Here is a 21,106-nt window from a genome sequence, read left to right as displayed (position 1 = left end):
TAGGGAGAATTCTGATATGGGAGTAAATCTGATGTACTAAATTCACACATTTCATTTGCCGTCTTCTCAAAACCCCTCTGAAACAGCAGTAAAGGAATTTACTTTTTAAAGACATAAGCCCCGAAGTGTAGAAACAAAGAGGGGAAGGGAAAATGACAACACAGTTGTTGGAGCTAGAAAGCATATGGCTGCTGGTAGTAGATTTAGCATACAGAAGAAACCTGATCCTAAATTGGCAGGGGGAACAGCTAAGAATCAATCAGACATACACTGCACAATACCCCTAAATCTTGGGAATGAATGTCATAGATACTTCTGAAAGTGGGGCGAGGAGGGCAGTGTTAAAGATCATTAAAACTTGGTTTAAAAAACAGAACCCTAGATCTTCCTCCCCCACCCCACAAACTATGCATTGCCTACCTTGAATATAATCTGGAGAGGAAAATGCAGAAATCCCTAGAGTGGGAAACGCCAGGCCCCGTTAGGGCCAAAGTTACCATACTGAAATCAGGGAGATTAAGTGAATGCATGAATACTGGATGCTGAGATTCCCTGGAGCTTCTTTTCCCTTTTAGTTCCCAGAATACTAGAGCCCCTTCCAGGAAGGACACAAGAAGAAGCAGGTCAAGAAGAAATACATAATCATGCTGAATGTTCTTAAACAGCCTAGCCAGGTAACACCACATTGAAGACCACAGTCAACAATCACCAGTATTCTTACTATGTTCATTCAACATGATAATGCCGCATTCTTAAACATAAGTAGACAACCCCAAATTATCAGATACCAGAAGAGGCTTCTAACATGTAAAGTTTTTCAATTATGCATTCAACTTCTAAACACAAAAAAGATTATTCTGATTTTTTATTTCTTCTTGTATCAATTTGGTAACATGTTTTCCCAAGAATTTGTCTATTTCATTTACATTTTAAAATGTATTTACATTTTAAATGTATTGGCATAGGAATGTTTGAGAAGGGAGGCAGAGCAAGATGGCCAATAGAAGCCTCCACAAATCATCCTCCCTGCAGGAACACCAAATTTAACAACTATCTACACAAAAAAGCAACTTCATAAGAACCAAAAATCAGGTGAATGACCACAGTACCCAGTTTTAACTTTAATCACTGAAAGAGGCACTGAAGAGGGCAGGAAAGACAGTCTTGAATTGCTGATGCCAACCCTCCTCCATCACCTGGCAGTGGCAGTGTGGCACTGAGAATCTGTCGCTTGTGGGAGGGAGAGCACAGTGATTGAGACTGTACTGGAACTCAGTGATTTCCTGTCACAGAAGATAGCAACACCAGGAAGAGCTCAGCTGATGCCTGTGAAAGAAGCATTTAGACCAACCCTAACTACAGGGGAAACACACATCCCAGCAGTTGGAACTTGAGGTTCAGCAAGCCTTGCCACCACCAGCTAAAGTGCTCTGGGGTTCTAAATAAACTTGAAAGGCAGTCTAGGCCACAGGGACGACAATTCCTAGGCAAGGCCTAGTCCTGTGCTAGACTCGGAGCTAGTGGCTTGCGGGGGGCATGCCATCTAGTGAGACACCTGCCAGGGTGGTTAATAGAGTGCTTGCACCACCCCTCCCCCAATCCCAGGCAGCACAGCTTGCAGCTCCAGGAGAGACTACTTCCTACTGCTTGAGGAGAAGAGACGGAAGAGTAAAGAGGACTTTGACTTGCAACTTGGGGGCCAGTTCAGCCACAGTAGGATGGGGCACCGGGAACAGCCCTGGGGCCCACATTCTAAGCCCTGGCTCCTGGACAATATTTCTAGACACATATTTGGTCATAAAGGAACCTGCACTCTTGAAGGGAAGTGCCCACTCCTGGCGGGATTCATCACCTGCTGACTAAGGAGCTCTTGGTCCCTGAATAATAAGCAACAGTAGCCAGGTAGTACACACCATGGGCCTTGAGTGAGACTCAGTGCCATGCTGGCTTCAGGTGTGACCCTGCACGTTCCCACCTTGGTGGCTACCAGGGGAGATTCTTTTTTGAGGAAAGCACAGGAAAGAGTAAAGGGAGCTTTGACTTGCAGCTTAGGTACTAGCTTGACTGCTACAGTGGGGTATGCACCAAGAGGGCTCCTAGTGTCCCCAATTCCAGGCCTTGGCTCCTAGATGGCATTTCTGGAAAGGAGTTCAAGACCAGCCTGGGCAACATGGTGAAACCCCATCTCTACAAAAAATACACAAATTAGCTGGGTGTTGGTGGTGCAGGTCTTTAGTCCCAGCTACTTGGGGGGCTGAGACAAGAGGATCACTTGAACCTGGGAGGTCGAGGCTGCAGTGAGCCAAGATTGTGCCGCTGCACTCCAGCCTGGTTGACAAAGTGAGACCCTGTCTTAAAAAAAAAAAATTGTAGAGATGGTGTCTCACTATGTTGACCATGCTGCTCTCCCAACTCCTGGCCTCAAGCAATCCTCCTGTCTCAGCCTCCCAAAGTGCTGGGATTATAGGTGTGAGCCACTGCACCTGCACCTGATCTAACCAAATTTTAATAGAAAAATCTTCTTAATCAATACTTGGCTACTTGCTAGCTATTAAATCACAGACTAACTTTGGCAACATTCACCACAAGGTGGCTAAAGACCCCTTGGGCTTTGAGTAAGATCAGCAGTAGCCTGGCAGTACTCCCTGTGAACCTCTGGTGATGGCAGCTACAGGGAGAGGCTCCTCTGCCTGTGGAAAGGGGAAAGAAGACAACACAACTGTGTTTGAGAATAGCTTTGTCTTGTGGTTTGGGTGCCAGCTCAGCAGCAGTAGAACAGAGCACCAGGTGAATTCTTAGGATTTCAGGCTGTAGGCTCTGACTCCCAGGCAGCATCTCTGGACTCGTCCAGGGCCCAGGGAAACTGACTGCTGTGAAGGGAAGGACACGAGCCTGGTTGGCTTTGCCATCTGCTGATTGTAGAGCCCCAGGGCCTTGAGCAAACATAGACAGTAGCCAGGGAGTGGTTACAACAGGCCTTGGATGAGACCCAGTGCTGTGCTGGTTTCAGGTCTGACCCAGCACAGTCTCAATGTTGGTGGCCATATGGGTGCTTTTGTCACCCCTCCCCCAGCTTCAAGCAGCTCAGCACAGAGAGAGTGCATGTGTTTATGAGAAACAAAGGGAAGAGAACAAGACTCTTTCCCTTGTAATTTAGAGAAGTCTTCTGAACCTTATCCAAGACCACCAAGGCAGTATCTCTATGAGTCTGAAAGAGCTACAGTGTTACTGGGCTTCTAGTGCCCCCTAAAGCAGATACAGCTGCAGTGACCAAAAACTTAGATCACAACATCCAAGTCCCTTCAAATATCTGGAAAGCCTTCCCAAGAAGCATGGGTACGAACAAGCCCAGACTGCAAAGACTACAGTAAATACTTAACTTATCAGTGCCCACATACTGACAAACATCCACAAGCATCAAGACCATCTAGGATACTGAATAGTGTCTGGGTAGCAAAAAATGAAATAAAATAAAAAATAAGATCGTTCAGAAAACATGACCTTACCAAATAAACTAAGGCACCAGTGACTAATCCTGGAGATACAGAGATATGTGACCTTTCAGACAGAGGATTCAAATAACTGTTTTGAGGAAATGCAAAAAAAAAAAAAAAAGATTCCAAATAACATCGAGAAGGAATCCAGAATCCTATGAGATAAATTTAACAAAGAGATTGAGATTTTTAAAAAGAATCAGGCAGAAATTCTGGAGCTAAAAAATGCAATTAATATGCTGAATAATGCATCAGAGTCTCTTAACAGCAGAACTAATCAAGCAGAAGAAACAACTAGTTAGCTAGAAGACAGCCTACTTGAAAATACACAGTAAGATGAGATAAAAGAAAAAAGGAGAAAGCACACCTACAAGATCTAGAAAATAGGCTTAAAAGGGCAAATCTAACACTTATTGGCCTTAAAGAAGAGGTAGAGAGAGATATATGGGAAGAAAGTTTATTCAAGCAGTAGTAACAAAGGACTTTCTAAACCTAGAGAATGATATCAATATTCAAGTACAAGAAGATTATAGAACAAGCAGACTTAAGCCAAAAAAGACTACCTCAAGGCATTTAACAATCAAACTCCCAAAGGTAAAAAAATAAAGAAAGGATCCTAAAAATAGTAAGATAAAAGAAACAACATACAATGGAGTTCCAATATGTCTGGCAGCAGACTTTTCACTGGAAACCTTACAGGCCATGAGAGAGTGGCATGGCATATTTAAGCTACTGAAGGAATAAAACTTTTACCCTAGAATAGTATATCTGGTGAAAATATCCTTCAAATATAAAGGAGAAATAAAGAGACTTTCCCAAACAAACAAAAGCTGAGGGGTTTCATCCACACCAGACTTGTTCTGTAAGAAATACTAAAGGGTGTTCTACGACCTGAAAGAAAATGATGTAAATGAGCAATAAGAAATTATCTGAAGGTATAAAACTCAGGGTAATACTAAGTTCACCCAAAAACAGAATATTATAACACTGTAAGTGTATTGTGTATACTACTCATATCTTGAGGAGAAAGGCTAAAAGATGAACAAATAAAAAATAACTACAACAACTTTTCAAGACACAGTATAATAGGATATAAATAGGAAAAACAAAAAGTTAAAAAGCAGGAGGGATGAAGGTAAAGTGTAGAGCTTTTATTAAGTTTCTCTTTGCTTGTTTCTTTGTTTATGCAATCAGTTTTAAATTGTCATCAGTTTAAAATAATGGGTCACAAGATATTATTTGCAAGCCTCGTGGTAACCTCAAAGCAAAAAACATATAATAAATATACAAAAAATAAAAAGCAAGAAGTTAAAACATACTACCAGAGAAAAATCACCTTCACTAAGAGGAGAGTAAGGAAAGGAGGAGAAAACCAGAAAATAACAAAATGGCAGGAGTAAGTACTTACTTATCAATAATAACGTTGAATGTAAATGGACTAAACCTTTCAATCAAAACACATAGAGTGGCTGAATGAATTTTTTTAAAAAACAAGACTCAATGATCTGTTGCCCACAAGAAACACACTTCACCTATAAAGATACACATAGACTGAAAATAAAAGGATAAAGATATTCCATGCCAATACAAATCATAAAAGAGCAGGAGTAGCTATACTTATATCAGACAAAACAGATTTCAAGACAAAAACTACAAAAAGAGACCAAGAAGGCCATTATATAATGATAAAGTGGTCAATTCAGCAAGAGGATATAACAATTTTAAATACATATGTACCCAACACTGGAAAACCAAGATATATAAAGCAACTATTACAGCCAAAGAGAGACACAGACACCAATAAAAATAGTAGCTGGAGACTTCAACACCCTACTTTCAGCATTGGACAGACCATCCAGACAGAAAATCAACAAAGAAACATCAGACTTAAACTGCACCGCAGACCAAATGGTCCTAATAGATATTTACAGAACATCTCATCCAGTGGCTGCAGAATACACATGCTTCTACTCAGCACATGGATCGTTCACATGTTAGGCCACAAAAAAAGTTTCAAAATATCCAAAAAAATGAAATAATATCAAGTATCTTCTCTGACTACATGGAATAAAACAAGAAATCAATAACAAGAGGAATTTTGGAAACTATACAAATACATGGAAATTAAACAATATGCTCCTGAAGACCAGTGAATCAATGAAGAAATTAAAAAGGAAATTGAAAATTTTCTTGAAACACGTGATAATGGAAATACAACATGCAAAAACCTACAGGATACAGTGAGAACAGTAGTAAGGTGGATGTTTATAAGTGCCTACATCAGAAAAGTAGAAAAACTTCAAATAAACTACCTAATGATATATCTTAAAGAACGAGCAAAGCAAGAGCAAACCAAACCCAAAATTAATATAAGAAAAGAAATAATAAAAATCAGAGCAGAAAAATGAAATGAAGAAAGTACATAATCAACAAAATGAAAAGTTGGTTTTATGATAAGATAAACAAAATAAACAAACCTTCAGCCACACTAAGAAAATAAAAGAGAGAGGACCCAAATAAATAAAATCAGAGATGAAAAAAGAGACATTACAACAGATGCCACATAAATTCAAAGGATCATTAGTGGCTACTATTAGCAATTTATTATACCAATAAACTGAAAAACCTAGAAGAAATTGACAAATTCCTAGTAACATACAACCTACCAGGATTGGACCATAAGGATATCCAAAAACTGAACAGACCAATATCAAGTAATAAGATCAAAACCATAATAAAGGGTCTCCCAGCAAAGAAAAGCCCAGGACCTGACAGCTTAGAATTCAGTACTGAATTCTACCAAACATTTAAAGAAGAATTAATACCAATCCTACTCAAGCTATTCTGAAAAACAGAGGTGGAGGGAATAATTACAAACTTATTCCATGAGGCCTGTATTACTTTTACCAAAACCAGACAAAGACATATCAAACAAAGAAAACTACAGGAAAAAAAATCTACAGGCCAATATCCCTGATGAACACTGATGCAAAAATCTTGAACAAAATACTAGCAAACTGAATTCAACAATACATTCATCATGACCAAGTGGGATTTATCCCAAGAATGCAAGAATGATTCAACATACACAAATTAGTCAATATGATACATCATATCAACAGAATGAAGGACAAAAGCTATATAATAATTTTAATTGATACTGAAAAAGCATTTGATAAAATTCAACATCCCTTAATGATTAAAAAAACTTTAAAAACTGGGTATAGAAGGAACATACATCAACTTAATAAAAGCCATATATGACAGACCCACAGCTAGTATCATACTGCATGGAGAAAAGCTGATAGCCTTTCCTCTTAGATGTGGAACATAACAAGGATGTCCACTTACACAACTGTTATCAACATACTACTGGAAGTCCTAGTTAGAGCAATCAGACAAGAGAAAGAACTAAAGCACATCCAAATTAGAAAGGAAGAAATCAAATTATCCTTGTGTGCAGTTGCTATGATCTTATATTTGGAAAAACCTAAAGACTCCACCAAAAATACTATTAGAATTGATAAACAAATTCAGTAAAGTTACAGGATATAAAATCAACATACAAAAATTAGTAGCATCTCTATATGCCAAGAGTGAACAATCTGAAAAAGAAATCAAGAAATCAAGAATCCCATTTACAATAGCTACAAAAAGATAAAATACCTAGGACTTAACCAAAGAAGTAAAAAGACCTCTATGACAAAAACTATAAAACATTGGTGAAAGAAATTGAAGAGGACACAGTAAAATGGAAAGATATTCCATGTCAAAGGATTGGAATAATCAATATTGTTAAAATGTCCACCCTACCAAAAGCAGTCTACAGATTCAGTGCAACCCCCATCAAAATACCTATGACATTCTTTATAGAGATAGAAAAAAAACCCTAAAACTTATATGGAACCACATAAGACCCAGAATAGCCAAAGCTATCCTGAGCAAAATGATCAAAACTGGAGGAATCACATTACCTGATTTCAAATTATACTACAGAGCTATAATAAACAAAACAGCATGGTACCGGCATAAAAACAGACACACAGCCCAATAGAACAGCAGAGAGAACCTATAGATAAATCCATACATCTACAGTGAACTCATTTTTGACAAAGTTGCCAAGAACATACTTTAGGGAAAAGACAGTCTCTTCAATAAATGGTGCTGGGAAATCTGGATATTCATATGCAGAAAAGTGAAACCAGACCCCTATCTTGCCATATTGAAAAAACTAAAATGGATTAAAGGCTTAAATCTAGGACCTCATACTATGAATCTACTGTGAGGAAACATTGAAGAAACTCTCCAGGACCTTGGATTGGGCAAAGATTCCTTGAGTAATACTCCACAGGCACAGGCAAACAAAGCAAAAGTAGACAAATGGGATCACACCAGTTAAAAAGCTTGTACATAGCAAAAGAAGCAATCAGTGAAATGAACAGAGAACCCAGAGAATGGGAGAAAATATTTGCAAACTACCTATCTGATGAGAGATTAAGAACCAGAATATATATGATGGTCAAACAATTCTGTAGGAAAAACTCTAATAATCCAATTTTAAAATGGGCAAAAGATCTGAATAGACATTTCTCAAAAGAAGACATACAAATGGCAAAAACGCATATGGAAAGGTGCTCAATGTCACTGATCATCAGAGACACCCAAATCAAAACTACAATAAGATATCATCTCACCCCAGTTAAAATGGCTTATATCCAAAAGACAGTAACAAATGCAGGTGAGAATGTGGAGAAAAGGGAACACTTGTACACTGTTGGTGAGAATGTAAATTAGTACAACCACTGTGGAGAACAGTTTGGAAGTTCCTTAAAAAACTAAAACGAGAGCTACCATATGATCCAGCAATCCTACTGCTATATATACCCAAAAGAAAGGAAATCAGTATATTGAAGATATATCTGCACTCCCATGTTTATTGCCGCACTACTCACAATAGCCAAGATATGAAAGCAACCTGTGTCCATCAACAAAGGAAAAGATGAAGAAAACGTGGTACTTATACACAACAGTGTACTATTCAGTCATAAAAAGAATGAGATCCTGTCATTTGCAACAAAATGGATGGAACTGGAGATCATTATGTTGGAATGATTATGGATGGAAGCTAAATATTAAAACAATTGAACTTGTGGAGTTAGAGAGTAGAATGATGGCTACCAGATGCTGGGTAGAGTAGTGGTAGGTAGGGTTAATAGTAGGGATGGTTAATGAATATTTAAAAAAATGAAAGAATGAAGGAGATCTAGTGTTTGATGGCACAACAGAGTGACTACAGTCAATAATTTAATTGCACATTTAAAAATAACTAAAATAATAATTCATTGTTTATAACACAAAGGATCCATGTTTGAGGTGATCGATACCCCATTTACCCTGATGTGATTATTATTCGTTGTATGCCTGTATGAAAATATGTATCCCATACATATATACATCTACTATATAACCACAAAAATAAGAAATAAATAAAATGTATTGGCATAATGTTTTCATGATGTCATCTTCAGATCTCTTAGACTATAGTGTCTATTTTGATGACTTCATTTCCATTGTTGATCTTAGTTTTTGGTTACTTCTCTTTCTTTGCTTTGTCACTTCTATTAGTCTTAAAATAATGACCATTTGGCTTTGTTGAGTCTATTATGTTTGTTTTCTATTTCATTAATTTGTCTTTATTTTATTATACTTTTTGTTTTTCTAACATATATTTGAAGCTGCATTCTCCAATTTTTGGCATGTTGATATTTGTTCACTCTAATATAAATTATTATTCAATTTTTATTTAAATTTTTTCTTTAAGCTGTGAGTTAAGAAGTGTTTTACTGAATTTCCAAATATATGGGTATTTCTCATTGTGCTTTTGTTATTCATTTCTAGCTTAATTCCTCTCTGATCAGAGAATATAGTCTGATGATCTGAGACCTTTTAATTTATTGAGACTTGTTTTATAGTTTTTATATAGTCAATCTTTGTAAATGTTCCATGTTGATTTGAAAAGAAAAGTATACTCCTGTGGGAATCACTGTTCCATATACACCAATTAGCTCAGTTTGTAAATGGAGTTGTTCAACACTTCTATACCTTCACTCCTCCTCCTCAAAATTTCCTCCTCCTTTTTTTTGTTCAGTTTTAGCATTTAAAATTTATTTATTCTAGTACTGAACTTACAGGATATTCTTTTTCTTGTCTCTTAAGCCAAATAATTCACTTCTTTTCCATCTTTCTTGTTTAATAATTAAATTAAAAATAGTTAAAGTTAAGACAATAAATTTTGGGTATAACTTCAGCTTTATCCCATAATTATAATGTGTAATTTCTTTTGTTTATTGTTTTACTTTTTAAAAACTGCCAACTAGTTTCTTATTTCATTTAAAAAGTAACACAGGACATTTTATAAAATGATTGCTCTGTATTCTTTTTTTTTTTTTTTGAGTATTCAATTTTTTATTATACTTTAGGGTTTTAGGGTACATGTACACAATGTGCAGGTTTGTTACATATGTATCCATGTGCCATGTTGATTTCCTGCACCCATTAACTCATCATTTAGCATTAGGTGTATCTCCTAATGCTGTCCCTCCCCCCTCCCCCAACCCCACAACAGTCCCCGGAGTGTGATGTTCCCCTTCCTGTGTCCATGAGTCCTCATTGTTCAATTCCCACCTATGAGTGAGAACATGCGGTGTTTGGTTTTTCGTCCTTGCGATAGTTTACTGAGAATGATGTTTTCCAGTTTCATCCATGTCCCTACAAAGGACACGAACTCATCATTTTTTATGGCTGCATAGTATTCCATGGTGTATATGTGCCACATTTTCTTAATCCAGTCTATCGTTGTTGGACATTTGGGTTGGTTCCAACTCTTTGCTATTGTGAATAGTGCTGCAATAAACATACGTGTGCATGTGTCTTTATAGCAGCATGATTTATAGTCCTTTGGGTATATACCCAGTAATGGGATGGCTGGGTCAAATGGTATTTCTAGTTCGAGATCCCTGAGGAATCGCCACACTGACTTCCACAATGGTTGAACTAGTTTACAGTCCCACCAACAGTGTAAAAGTGTTCCTATTTCTCCACATCCTCTCCAGCACCTGTTGTTTCCTGATTTTTTAATGATGGCCATTCTAACTGGTGTGAGATGGTATCTCACTGTGGTTTTGATTTGCATTTCTCTGATGGCCAGTGATGATGGATTGCTCTGTATTCTTAAAAAATGTCAATATTATCAAAGATACAGAAAGGCTGAGAAACTGTCTTGGAATAAAGAAGATAAACATGGCAACTGAATGAAATATTTGATCCTGGTCTGAAATCTGTGTCAGAATAGATTTTGCTAGAAAAGACAGAATTGGGATGATAGAAAAACTGAAATATTTGATTGCTGATTAGATAAAAATATTACATTTAGGTTTTTATTCTTAAATTTGATAACTGTATTATGATATTGTAAAAGAATATTCTTGTTTTTAGAAAGTACACCTTAAAGTATTAAGAGATAAAGGGGTATAAGTAAGCACTATTCTCAAGTAATTCAGAAAACATTTATATATGGGTATATATATTTATATCTTTAATATATATTATATATCTTTTATATATATTATAAATATATATCTTTAAGATATATAGAGAGAAGCAGAGGGCAAATGATATGGCAAATATGGCAAATTCAGGAGAATATAATTTTACAGAGAATATGCATATTTTTAAGAAATCACAAATTGAGTCAAACAATACATAAAGTAATGTACCTTTTTTCATTTATCAATATGTCTTGGCCTCTTTCCACATCAGCAACTATAAAACTATCTCGCTCTTAATTGATGGGCATTTCATTGTGTATATTATCATAACCACTGGATAATATTTAGATTAATCACTTATTGAAACAGTGCAGTGCTGACCATTCCTGTGCTTCTAGCTTTGCATACACGTTCATGTATCTCTATATATATATTTAGGATAAAGAAGATTTAACATTTTTACTGATATTACTAAGTTGTACTTCAAAGAGGTTCAACAATTTACATTTCCAATAACACATAAGAGACTTCCTGATGACTGACCTGCCAACAGTGAATACTGTTAAGTATTTAAATATTTGCTGGAATCCTGGGTAAGCTAAAATTGAATCCTTCTATAATTGCAATTCTTTGACATTTTTACAATATTGAACTTTTAAGTTTTAGTAGAGCTTTGATCTTTTACAAATACATAGGTTCAACATGTTCGTTTGCTAAATTTATTGTCATAATTTACCTTTTGTGTAACTGTAAGAAATAGGTTTTGTCTTATGTATTGGATATTGTCACTAAAAATACATCTGGTTTCAGCATTATACCAGAAAGTGTGATATAAAATTGTCCCGGTTAGATTATGTCATTTCACTGAGATATTGGAAAAAGAAATGAGTTTAACATGAGGACTTATATTGCTACATTGGTCACAGATATCATGTCAAGTTAGGTTTTTCAAATTTGAAACATTTTCCTCCTCAGATTAGTGAAATATGAAGAGAATGATGAAAGAACGGCATGAGAAAGACATTATAAGTAGTTCATATGAGTTGGGTGAAAGAAATTGATGCTTCAAAGTAATCTAAGCCTGTGGAGAATAAAGCAACTCCACCTTGTCATTTCTTTTTAGTGATGGGGTCTTACTGTTGTCAAGGCTAGTCTCAAATTCCTGGGCTCAAACAATCCTCCCAACTCAGCCTCCCAAAGTTCTGGTATTACAGGTGTGAGCCACTGCACTAGGCCAGCAACTCCATCTTGGATGCCAATCTGCCATGTTGGCATCTCATTAACCCCTGTGCTGAGAATGCCTTTAAGATTTCTACTTTATCCACTGTAACCATAAATCCTGCCCTTAGGTCAAAACAACCTTGACATTAAACCCTGCTATTGGGCAGATTCACATAGCATTATTGCCTTTCCCTGAGGGATTGTCTTCAGTTGTCCTATACATTCCTTCCCTATGATGCATCAGCCCTGGGTCTAGGGGGTAAAGGTGTTAGGACCCACCATCTCCTCTCACGGCTGCCTGGACATTATGACTTCTGTTCATAAGTCACTATTAAATGTTCCTTTCTGAGAAACTGAATTTGTTCAGCTTCTTTCTTTGGTCTCTCAGTTTCTCGGCCTTTGTGGATAGGTTTGCATAGACCTGCTTGCCGCCGAAAAATGCTCATCAGTACTACCAAAATATTTGAGATAATTTATACATTTCATTTTCAAATATAATCAACATGATGCAGACTCTGAAATTTATCTCCAGCTTTGACTTCCCTCTTGAACTCTAAAGGAGGTATCTAACAACTCGATCTCCCCATTGAGTCTACCAGGCATTTCAAAATTAATATGACCAAAATATAATTCTTGATTTTCTACATCAAATCTGTTCCTTGCCCAGACTTTCCACTTGCTCAGGCCAAACATCTAGGAGTTATCATTGACTACTCTCTTGCTCACACACACATCAATTTTCAGCCAGCGTAGTAGACTCCTCTTTCAGTAATAACTCATAAGCAGCCACCTCCCTCTGCCTCCAATGCTACTACAAGAGACCAGTTCAGCTGGATTTCTCAATCATATCATTGGTCTCTGTCTGTACTGCTGTTTCCCCGTAATCCTTTCAGCAGTGGTTACAGTAAACTTTTAAAAATGTAAAATGGGTCATTTCACTTCAGTGCTTAAAACCCTTTGAAGCCTCCTCTTTATATTTATACTTTAAAATCAAATAAAACAAAATTTAAGACCCTAACTATGGCTAACACCATCACGATCCAGCCTCTGGCGTCTTCTCTCTAGTATTAGGGTCTGTCTCGTGCTCACTCCACTCTAGCCAATCAGCCTTCCTACTTGTGTTCCTGGACCAGGCCCAGCTTGTTTTCTCTTGGCTTTACACTTGTGTTATACCCTCTGCCTGAAATGCTCTTCCCTGAAACATTCCATGGATTGCCCCTCAACATAATTTAGGTCTCTCTCCAAGAGTCATTCCTCAGAGGGACCTGACCCAACCTAAGAGAGCTTCTCACCCATCATTCTCTACTCCCTAATCTTGTTTAATTTTTCTCCATAAAACTTACCACTTACCAAAATTTATATGTATTTGTTTATTTTTATTTTGACACAGGGTCTCACTCTGTTGCCTGGCCTGGGTAGGATCGTAGCTTACTGCAGCCTTAACCTCCCAGTCTCCAGCAATCCTCCTGTCTCAGCCTCCTGAGTAGCATGCACCACCATGCCCAGCATTTTTTTTTTGTTTTTTCAGAAGAGACAAGGTCTTGCTGTGTTGCCAAGGAAGTTCTCAAACTCCTGAGCTCAAGCAATCCTCCCACCTTGGCCTCCCAAAGTACTAGGATTACAGGTATAAGCCACCACACTTGGCCAGTTTATTTCTCAGTTTGCCTCCCTCACTAAAATTTGAGCTTGGGCCAGGAGTTGGTGGCTCACACCTATAATCCCTGCACTTTGGGAGGCCAAGGCAGGAGTATCACTTGAGCCCAGGAGTTCAAAACCAGCCTGAGCAGGGTGGCGAGACCCCATCTCTCTAAAAAAATAAAATAAAAATAAAATAAAATAAATTAAAATAAAATAAAATAGCCAGGCTGGGTGGCTCACACCTCTAATCTAAGCTACTCAGGAAGGTTAGGCAAATTAATTCCTTGAGCCCAGGGGTTCACGGCTGCAGTGAGCTGTAATCACATCACTATACTCTAGCCTGGGTGACAGAGTGAGAACCCATCTCTAAAAAAATAATAATAATAAATGAAAAAATGTGCTTTATGAGGGCAAGGGTTCATTCCTTACCACATTGTGTCTCCTTAGCATATATCCAATCCAGGGTCCTATCCCTATCTAATATCCTCTATACTTATTTCCCTGTTTATTAACTCTCATTCCCAGAATTCTATAAGCTCCTCAAGGGCAAGAATTATTTTCTAATCTTATCTATCCCCAGAACCCAAAACAGTGCTTACACAGTATTTGTGCTAAACAAATATTTGCTAAATAAATGAAGGCTATATATAATTTAATGGGGTTTTTTTTTGGTGTTTTTCACCTTACCTTGATTGCTTTTTGAATATTTATGCACGAATCTCTTATGGTCTTCAGTAACTTATTGAACCGCCCCATCTCTTGAACAAGTACAGTGTTCATGCTCTGAGTGTAAGTTGTTGGGTATCTCCTCATGGCAGCCTCGATGTCGAAGTTGTTTGGAAGTTTGCCCAAGATGTCACTAGTGACCTCATTCATTACTTCATCTGATGATTTTGCACCAGCACCTGCTGAACGAGACTATGAAGAATCCAAACTATAACTCAAAAATCCTCATAAAGGTCTAAGAATAGCTGAATAGGAAAAATCCTCAGGTAAATCTTTATAAGAAAGAACATTGCTCTCTATTTTATCCATGATCCCTCTCCACACAAGATTTATTAAAGTGATGATAACAGGCAGGAGGATGGATTTTCAAGGGAAAACTATTGTTAGAGAGGAGGAATAAGGGCATGTAATGTGTTCAGAGGCAAAAGAGGATCTGGAGAAAGCAAAGAAGCTGTATGCTTGGCTGCCTGGGTACAGGGGGAGTTGCAGATGCTGCAGATAGTGGAAGAAAAAGCATTGCATTGGTGGAGTGGCCAAGCGATGCTGGGCATTAAAACCCAGACGGGGGAAATCTCATCTTGCTTTGAGAAAGCATGCCACAAAATATATTTGCTAATAACTCTCGTGTCTACTGGTTGCCAAAAGCAGAGATATAGTTTCTCCTTGAACCAGGAGAGCAAAGAAAATAAGCTCATCTCCTCTAAGCAGCTGGAAGAGTTATGGAGGAAAGACAGACTTTAGTGATTCACGTTGGAAGTAAGAAAGGAGAATTTCAGTTTCATTTTTGTTTTTTATATTTATGGTGGCATTGTGTAAATGAATCTATATTTTCTGAAAAAAAATTAAATCCTCAGAACAAATGAATATGGGGTATGTGCTGAAAGAAAACAAGTACTATTATAATATAAATAAATATATCTCATGTTTTACCAGTCCGAGGAAATTGTGTTTAGTCTTCTTTTAGATTTTGTTCCCTGGTTTCTATACTATAAATATTAATATGCTCAAAATTGATTCTGAAAATATTAACTTTATTTTCTTTTTTTAATATTAATTATTTTTACCTAAGTTTCTATTGTGACTTTTGTTTTTTTTTTTTGAGACGGAGTCTCACTCTGTTGCCCAGGCTGGAGTGCAGTGGCACGATTTCCGTTCGCTGCAACCTCTGCCTCCCGGGTTCAAGCACTTCTCCTGCCTTGGTCTCCCAAATAGCTGGGATTATAGGGGCCTGCTACCACACCTGGCTAATTTTTGTATTTTTAGTAGAGATGGTGTTTCACCATGTTGGCCAGGATGGTCTCGAACTCCTGGCCTCAGATGATCCGCCTGCCTCGGCCTCCCAAAGTGCTGGGATTATAGGCGTGAGCCACCGCACCCGGCCTCTACTGTGATTTTAACACTACTTACCACATACCACCATAATATCGTATACAGTTACACAATAAAATAATTAAATGTTGGTACATTTTAATTATGTGCTATTAAAAAAGAGATACGCTCATATAATAATCCTTTATTGTGATTCCATAGTACCGGGTTTACAACAAAATATAAAAACAAATCATAGAGAATGAAAAGTGAGTATCTGGCTAAAACTAATGAAATATCTAATTCCATTATATTTAAAGAATCATATGCTGATTTCCAGTAGTATTGTGGTGTGCATAAAAGGCAGCAAAAACTCATTAAAATATTCCCATATTCTAACAAGAGCTGTGCCTCTGCAAAAAAAAAAAAAAAACAAATCCAGGTCTATAGTTCTTCAAAAAACGTAAAAAAAAAATTTAGTAACACAAACATTCCCCTTACCTATTTCTCACACACAAAGATCACATGATTAGGGTGATAGGTTTTTGAAAGTAATATCCAACTGATACTGATAATTAAGAGCAATTGGGTCCTATTTATTTATAATTATTTATCTTAGCTTTTTCCTCTTTACTGTCTTTCTTTAGAGTTATCACAAATAGCATCTGGAATCTTCTAAGGGTTATTTTCCTCTTAAAGATAAGTGGAATTCATTTGCAGAGACATCAGAAAGTTTAACCTTTTCAGAGATCCTAGACTATTATCTAGTTTTATAATATTCTAAGTTGAAACAATTTTTCTATTCTAAATAGTGTGTGACAGTTAACCACAAGCAAAGGAGCTCCGCACAAGCAAACTTCTTAGCTCTGATAGCTTCCTCTTTTATTTTTTCCAAGATAAATTAGTTAAATACAAAAAGTCTTGTCATCATTAACTTGCTCTCCAAGCTCTGCAGTTCTGGTCTGTTTACCTCTGAATTGTGATAAACCCAATCTAGAATCACTGAACTACTGCTTACCCATTCCTATAATTGTATTTGCCAACCTGAGTTTGAGGATTGAAAAAGATTGTTTAATTCTATACTGAAAAGATACCCCTTGTGTATTTAAACTTATTTGTTTGGTTCGGAGTCATTTTCTGTTGGAATGACCCCACTGTTTCAGTATTCTGTAATGTGACACACCCATCAAGTTTAAGGAAAACCAAAAGACACTGTTAATGTCCTGTTGTCAAACTGCTGTGTATTACATGCAATCTAATGCTCCTAAAGAGCTACTCATTCATGTTTGCACATACACTTTTATGCCCAGGCAATAACTGATTTTAGTGCTATCAATATCTAAAATGGATGTAAAAATAGTCTTTGTTCCTTTTCCCTTATTAGAAAATGTCATAGTAGAGTAGACCAGAGATAGGAGTTCCATGGACTCTTCCATTATTCCATTATGCTATTACTAACGAATAGTCCACATTATCCTTCTAGTTTTTAACTTTTTAAGAATCTCTGGTTATCTGCCTTCTAGTTCTCATCCCACTTTCAGAATCTGGAAAGAGAATATAGCATAGTGGTTTAGAACACAAGATTCTGGAGCCAAACTGGTAGGAGCCAGACCGCTTGGTTTTGAGTCCTAATTTGAAATCGTACAAGCTGACTTTGGGCAAACTACTTAATCTTTCTGTGCCTCACTTTTCTCACTGTAAAATGGGAATAGCAATAGTTAGACCCTACTTCATAGGACTGTCATTAGCATTACATTGTTATACATAATAGCACTTAGAACAGCATTAGTACAGAGTAAGCACTATACAAAAGTGTTAACTGTTGTCATTTTTACTCTGAGATGCCATAAAAAGATCAGTTACAATTCAGTTAATAGGATAATTTGCTTGACTGATTATTCTTCCTTAATTCATCAAAATTTTATTGAATCATTATGGGAACTCTTGCCATTTGGACTAATTTCCTTTCAAAAACAAATTAAATTAACAACTGAGCATATCTTCTAAAGGAATAACAATACAAGATAGCTTCCTCTTTTATTTTTTCCAAGATAAATTAGTTAAATACAAAAAGTCTTGTCATCATTAACTTGCTCTCCAAGCTCTGTAGTTCTGGTCTCTTTACCTCTGAATTGTGATAAACCCAATCTATGTCTTAATAGACAAGCAAGAGTGGCAAATGTTTTTCATTAAAATGTACTGACCTGTGCTCATGGCAGCTAAATTCTGGTGTCTTTGCAGATTGCTTTCTCACACCCCAATGCGCTTATGCACTCTCCAGGAGAGCTGCGTCTACGAATTCTTCTCCTATACTTTTAAATTTATTTTGTACTTACTATTGCAATTATATTTTAAATGTTATACTAATATAAATCTGATAAAATATGAGTGTGAATGAAACTGTGTCCATGTAAATCAGTTTAAATATTCTGGAACAGCTGTTGAAATACTAGGGGACTGGAAAATAAAATAGGTAAAACTTTAGATGAATTCTCTCATCAAACTGCTTCCCAAGTATCTTTGAAATTCTTCTTCCTCTTTAAAGAAATTTAAAAGGGACACGATGTATGATGTATTTAGGTAGGGCAAGAAAGGCAAAATGAAATTCCTAGAAGCAGAATGATACTTAAAGAATATGCCTTGGTTCCCAAAAAAAGATTGATGAAAAAAAAAAAAAAAACCGTACGTTCATGTACTTAGTGTTCAAATCCTTATTTAAGTTATGTATGTATTTTTGTCTTTTCCTTTAAATGTTTCTCCACTTGAACAGAATTGTGTAAGGAAGCCTGTTCAGTGCTGGCACACGTGCCTGGGGAGCATCCTTCCTAGGCCTCAGAAGCCAGCTCCTATACAGATCACACACCTGTGTAAGAAGAATGTTATTAAACAGCAGCTGAGTTTCTGACTGATCCTTAGTGATATCTGCATTGGCATTCATCCCAAAGATTTCTGGTGCTGGGGTCAGTGGCAGAGTCTTTGTGTATTCGATGTAGCTTTTGTGCTGCAGAGGTGAATAACAAGAAGTCAGGAGGTTAGAAATCAATTACTTTCTAGAACTTTTCACAGAAAAGAGGCAGTTTTCAATACTCAAGTTATTGACTGGATAGGCCTGTGACACTGAACATTGAGTGCTTTCACTTTCTTTCAGCCTGGGCCAAAGTTTTAAAAAAAATATGAACAGCCAGGCACAGTGGCTCACGCCTGTAATCCCAGCACTTTGGGAGGCCGAGGTGGGTGGATTACCTGAGGTCAGGAGTTTGAGACCAGCCTGACCAACATGGAGAAACCCCATCTCTACTAAAAATACAAAATTAGTTGGGTGTGGTGGCACACGCCTGTGATCCCAGCTACTCAGGAGGCTGAGACAGGAGAATCACTTGAACCCAGGAGACAGAGGTTGCGGTTAGCCGAGATTGCGCCATTACACTCCAGCCTAGGCAAGAAAAGTGAAATTCCGTCTCGAGGAAAAAAAAAGAACATATTTACAGAGAAAAAGAAAATGTACCATTCAATTGGAATGGGTTTTTTAATGGCGGGAGGGGAATCCTGGTAACTTCATTTAGAAATTACCTACAGAGAAATCTTTGTGTCATATTTTGCTGATGATTATTCTTAATTTATCACAATAAAAATATTTTTTTCTGATTTACTCTGATTCTGTTTACTCTTACTGTAAAAAATTCACCCAATTTAAGTGAGGAGCGCCTCTGCCCGGCCACCCATCGTCTGGGAAGTGAGGAGCCCCTCTGCCCGGCCGCCCATCGTCTGGGAAGTGAGGAGCGCCTCTGCCCGGCCGCCCTGTCTGGGAAGTGAGGAGCGCCTCTGCCCGGCCGCCCCGTGTCTGGGAAGAAGTGAAGAGCGCCTCTGCCCGGCCGCTCCGTCTCGGAGGTCTACCACGGAGGCCAGAAGCAATGTGGGGGCTGGACGTGGTGGCTCACGCCTGTGGTCCCGGCACTCTGGGGGGCGAGGCGGGTTGATCACTTCGGGCTAGGAGTTCGAGACCAGTCTGGCCAACATGGCGAAACATGAAAAATACAACAGACAAACCAACCAACCAACTCAGTGACAACAAAACAGGTCTACCCTGGAGTCATACTCTAATTTTTTCTATTTTCCTCCCTTTCTGATCCTTTATCCCACTTTCTTTTTCTTCCTCTTCCTTCTCCCTCTTCTTTGTCAAATTGAGGATTGAGTTATTATCACTGATCCATATAAAGTCCCTCTCACATTTATTTTAACTCCCACCCCCCATTTCTATTCCCCGACTTCCCATGTGCAACCTTCCTAATATGTCTGATATGCATCTTTTTGTTTGTATGTATTTTTAGAAAATGTTTATTGTTTTTGTGTGCAAAAAAAATTAAAAAAAAAAATTCACCCAATTCAAAAAAGTAAAAATTATTTAAAATTCTGTTATTCTCAGATAATCACCATTAACATTACACTTCTTTTTATGCATACACACATATTTTATACTTTGTTTAAATGGACTTCTATTAAAATTTCATACCTTCCTTGATGCTCATATAATCATATACAAACATCCACACACACACACATGGCAAAGGGGGTTTGGTCATGGATGGCTTTACGATTTAGGTCCCTTTAAAAACACCTCACTTCATCTTGCTTTTTTCTCACTTGGCAATTCATCATTGGAGATCTTGTTACCCCAGCTCCCATGTTGACTTGCTGTACCCAATCAGTGACCTAAGCATTGGGAGTGATTTTTCCCTTTATCTATACCAACATCTGCCCTTGGCTAGCATTAATCCTAGTGGAAGATGAGGTTAGGGTTGGGGGGTTACAGTATGTGTTTCTGTTGCTTGTGTTTAACTTTCAATATATGCCCTTTGACTTCTGGGAATAAAATGAGAACCAACTTGATTGTCCTAGCAATCTCTAGAAATCCAGTGTGATCATCAGAAGGCAGTGGACAGGACTGGAGAAGAGCAGAAGGGAATCTTGGTCTTGTGCTGCAGGTGGTTCTGTGTCTCGCTGCCACCTTCTTACCTGTGTGGCCTTGGGCAAATTATTCTACTGTAATGAACCTGCTTTCTCATTTGTAAAAGGGATAAAATAATAATACCAATGTTAATTTGATGCTCTAGTGAGATAATTACTTGTAACTGACTTCCAAATAATTATAAATATTAACTACTACTGCTAATA

At 37.5% G+C, this 21,106-nt stretch overlaps 1 protein-coding gene across 1 annotated transcript in view; it reads right to left on the bottom strand.

Annotated features, from left to right (window-relative positions):
• The window catches only part of DNAH7 (dynein axonemal heavy chain 7), a 330,709-nt gene that overhangs the window by 13,553 nt on the left and 296,050 nt on the right, over window positions 1-21,106 (bottom strand). Inside the window, exons 59-60 of the mRNA XM_032755099.2 lie at window positions 18,798-18,935; window positions 14,588-14,818 (exon numbers count right to left, since the gene is read on the bottom strand). Coding sequence (XP_032610990.2) covers window positions 14,588-14,818; window positions 18,798-18,935 — 369 coding nt within the window. The remainder of the gene's footprint in view (window positions 1-14,587; window positions 14,819-18,797; window positions 18,936-21,106) is intronic.

The sequence above is a fragment of the Hylobates moloch genome, unplaced genomic scaffold (genome assembly GCF_009828535.3).
Source record: "Hylobates moloch isolate HMO894 unplaced genomic scaffold, HMol_V3 SCAFFOLD_1, whole genome shotgun sequence".
NCBI classification, from domain to species: Eukaryota; Metazoa; Chordata; class Mammalia; order Primates; family Hylobatidae; genus Hylobates; species Hylobates moloch.
This window is presented reverse-complemented; position numbering and strand designations above follow the sequence as displayed.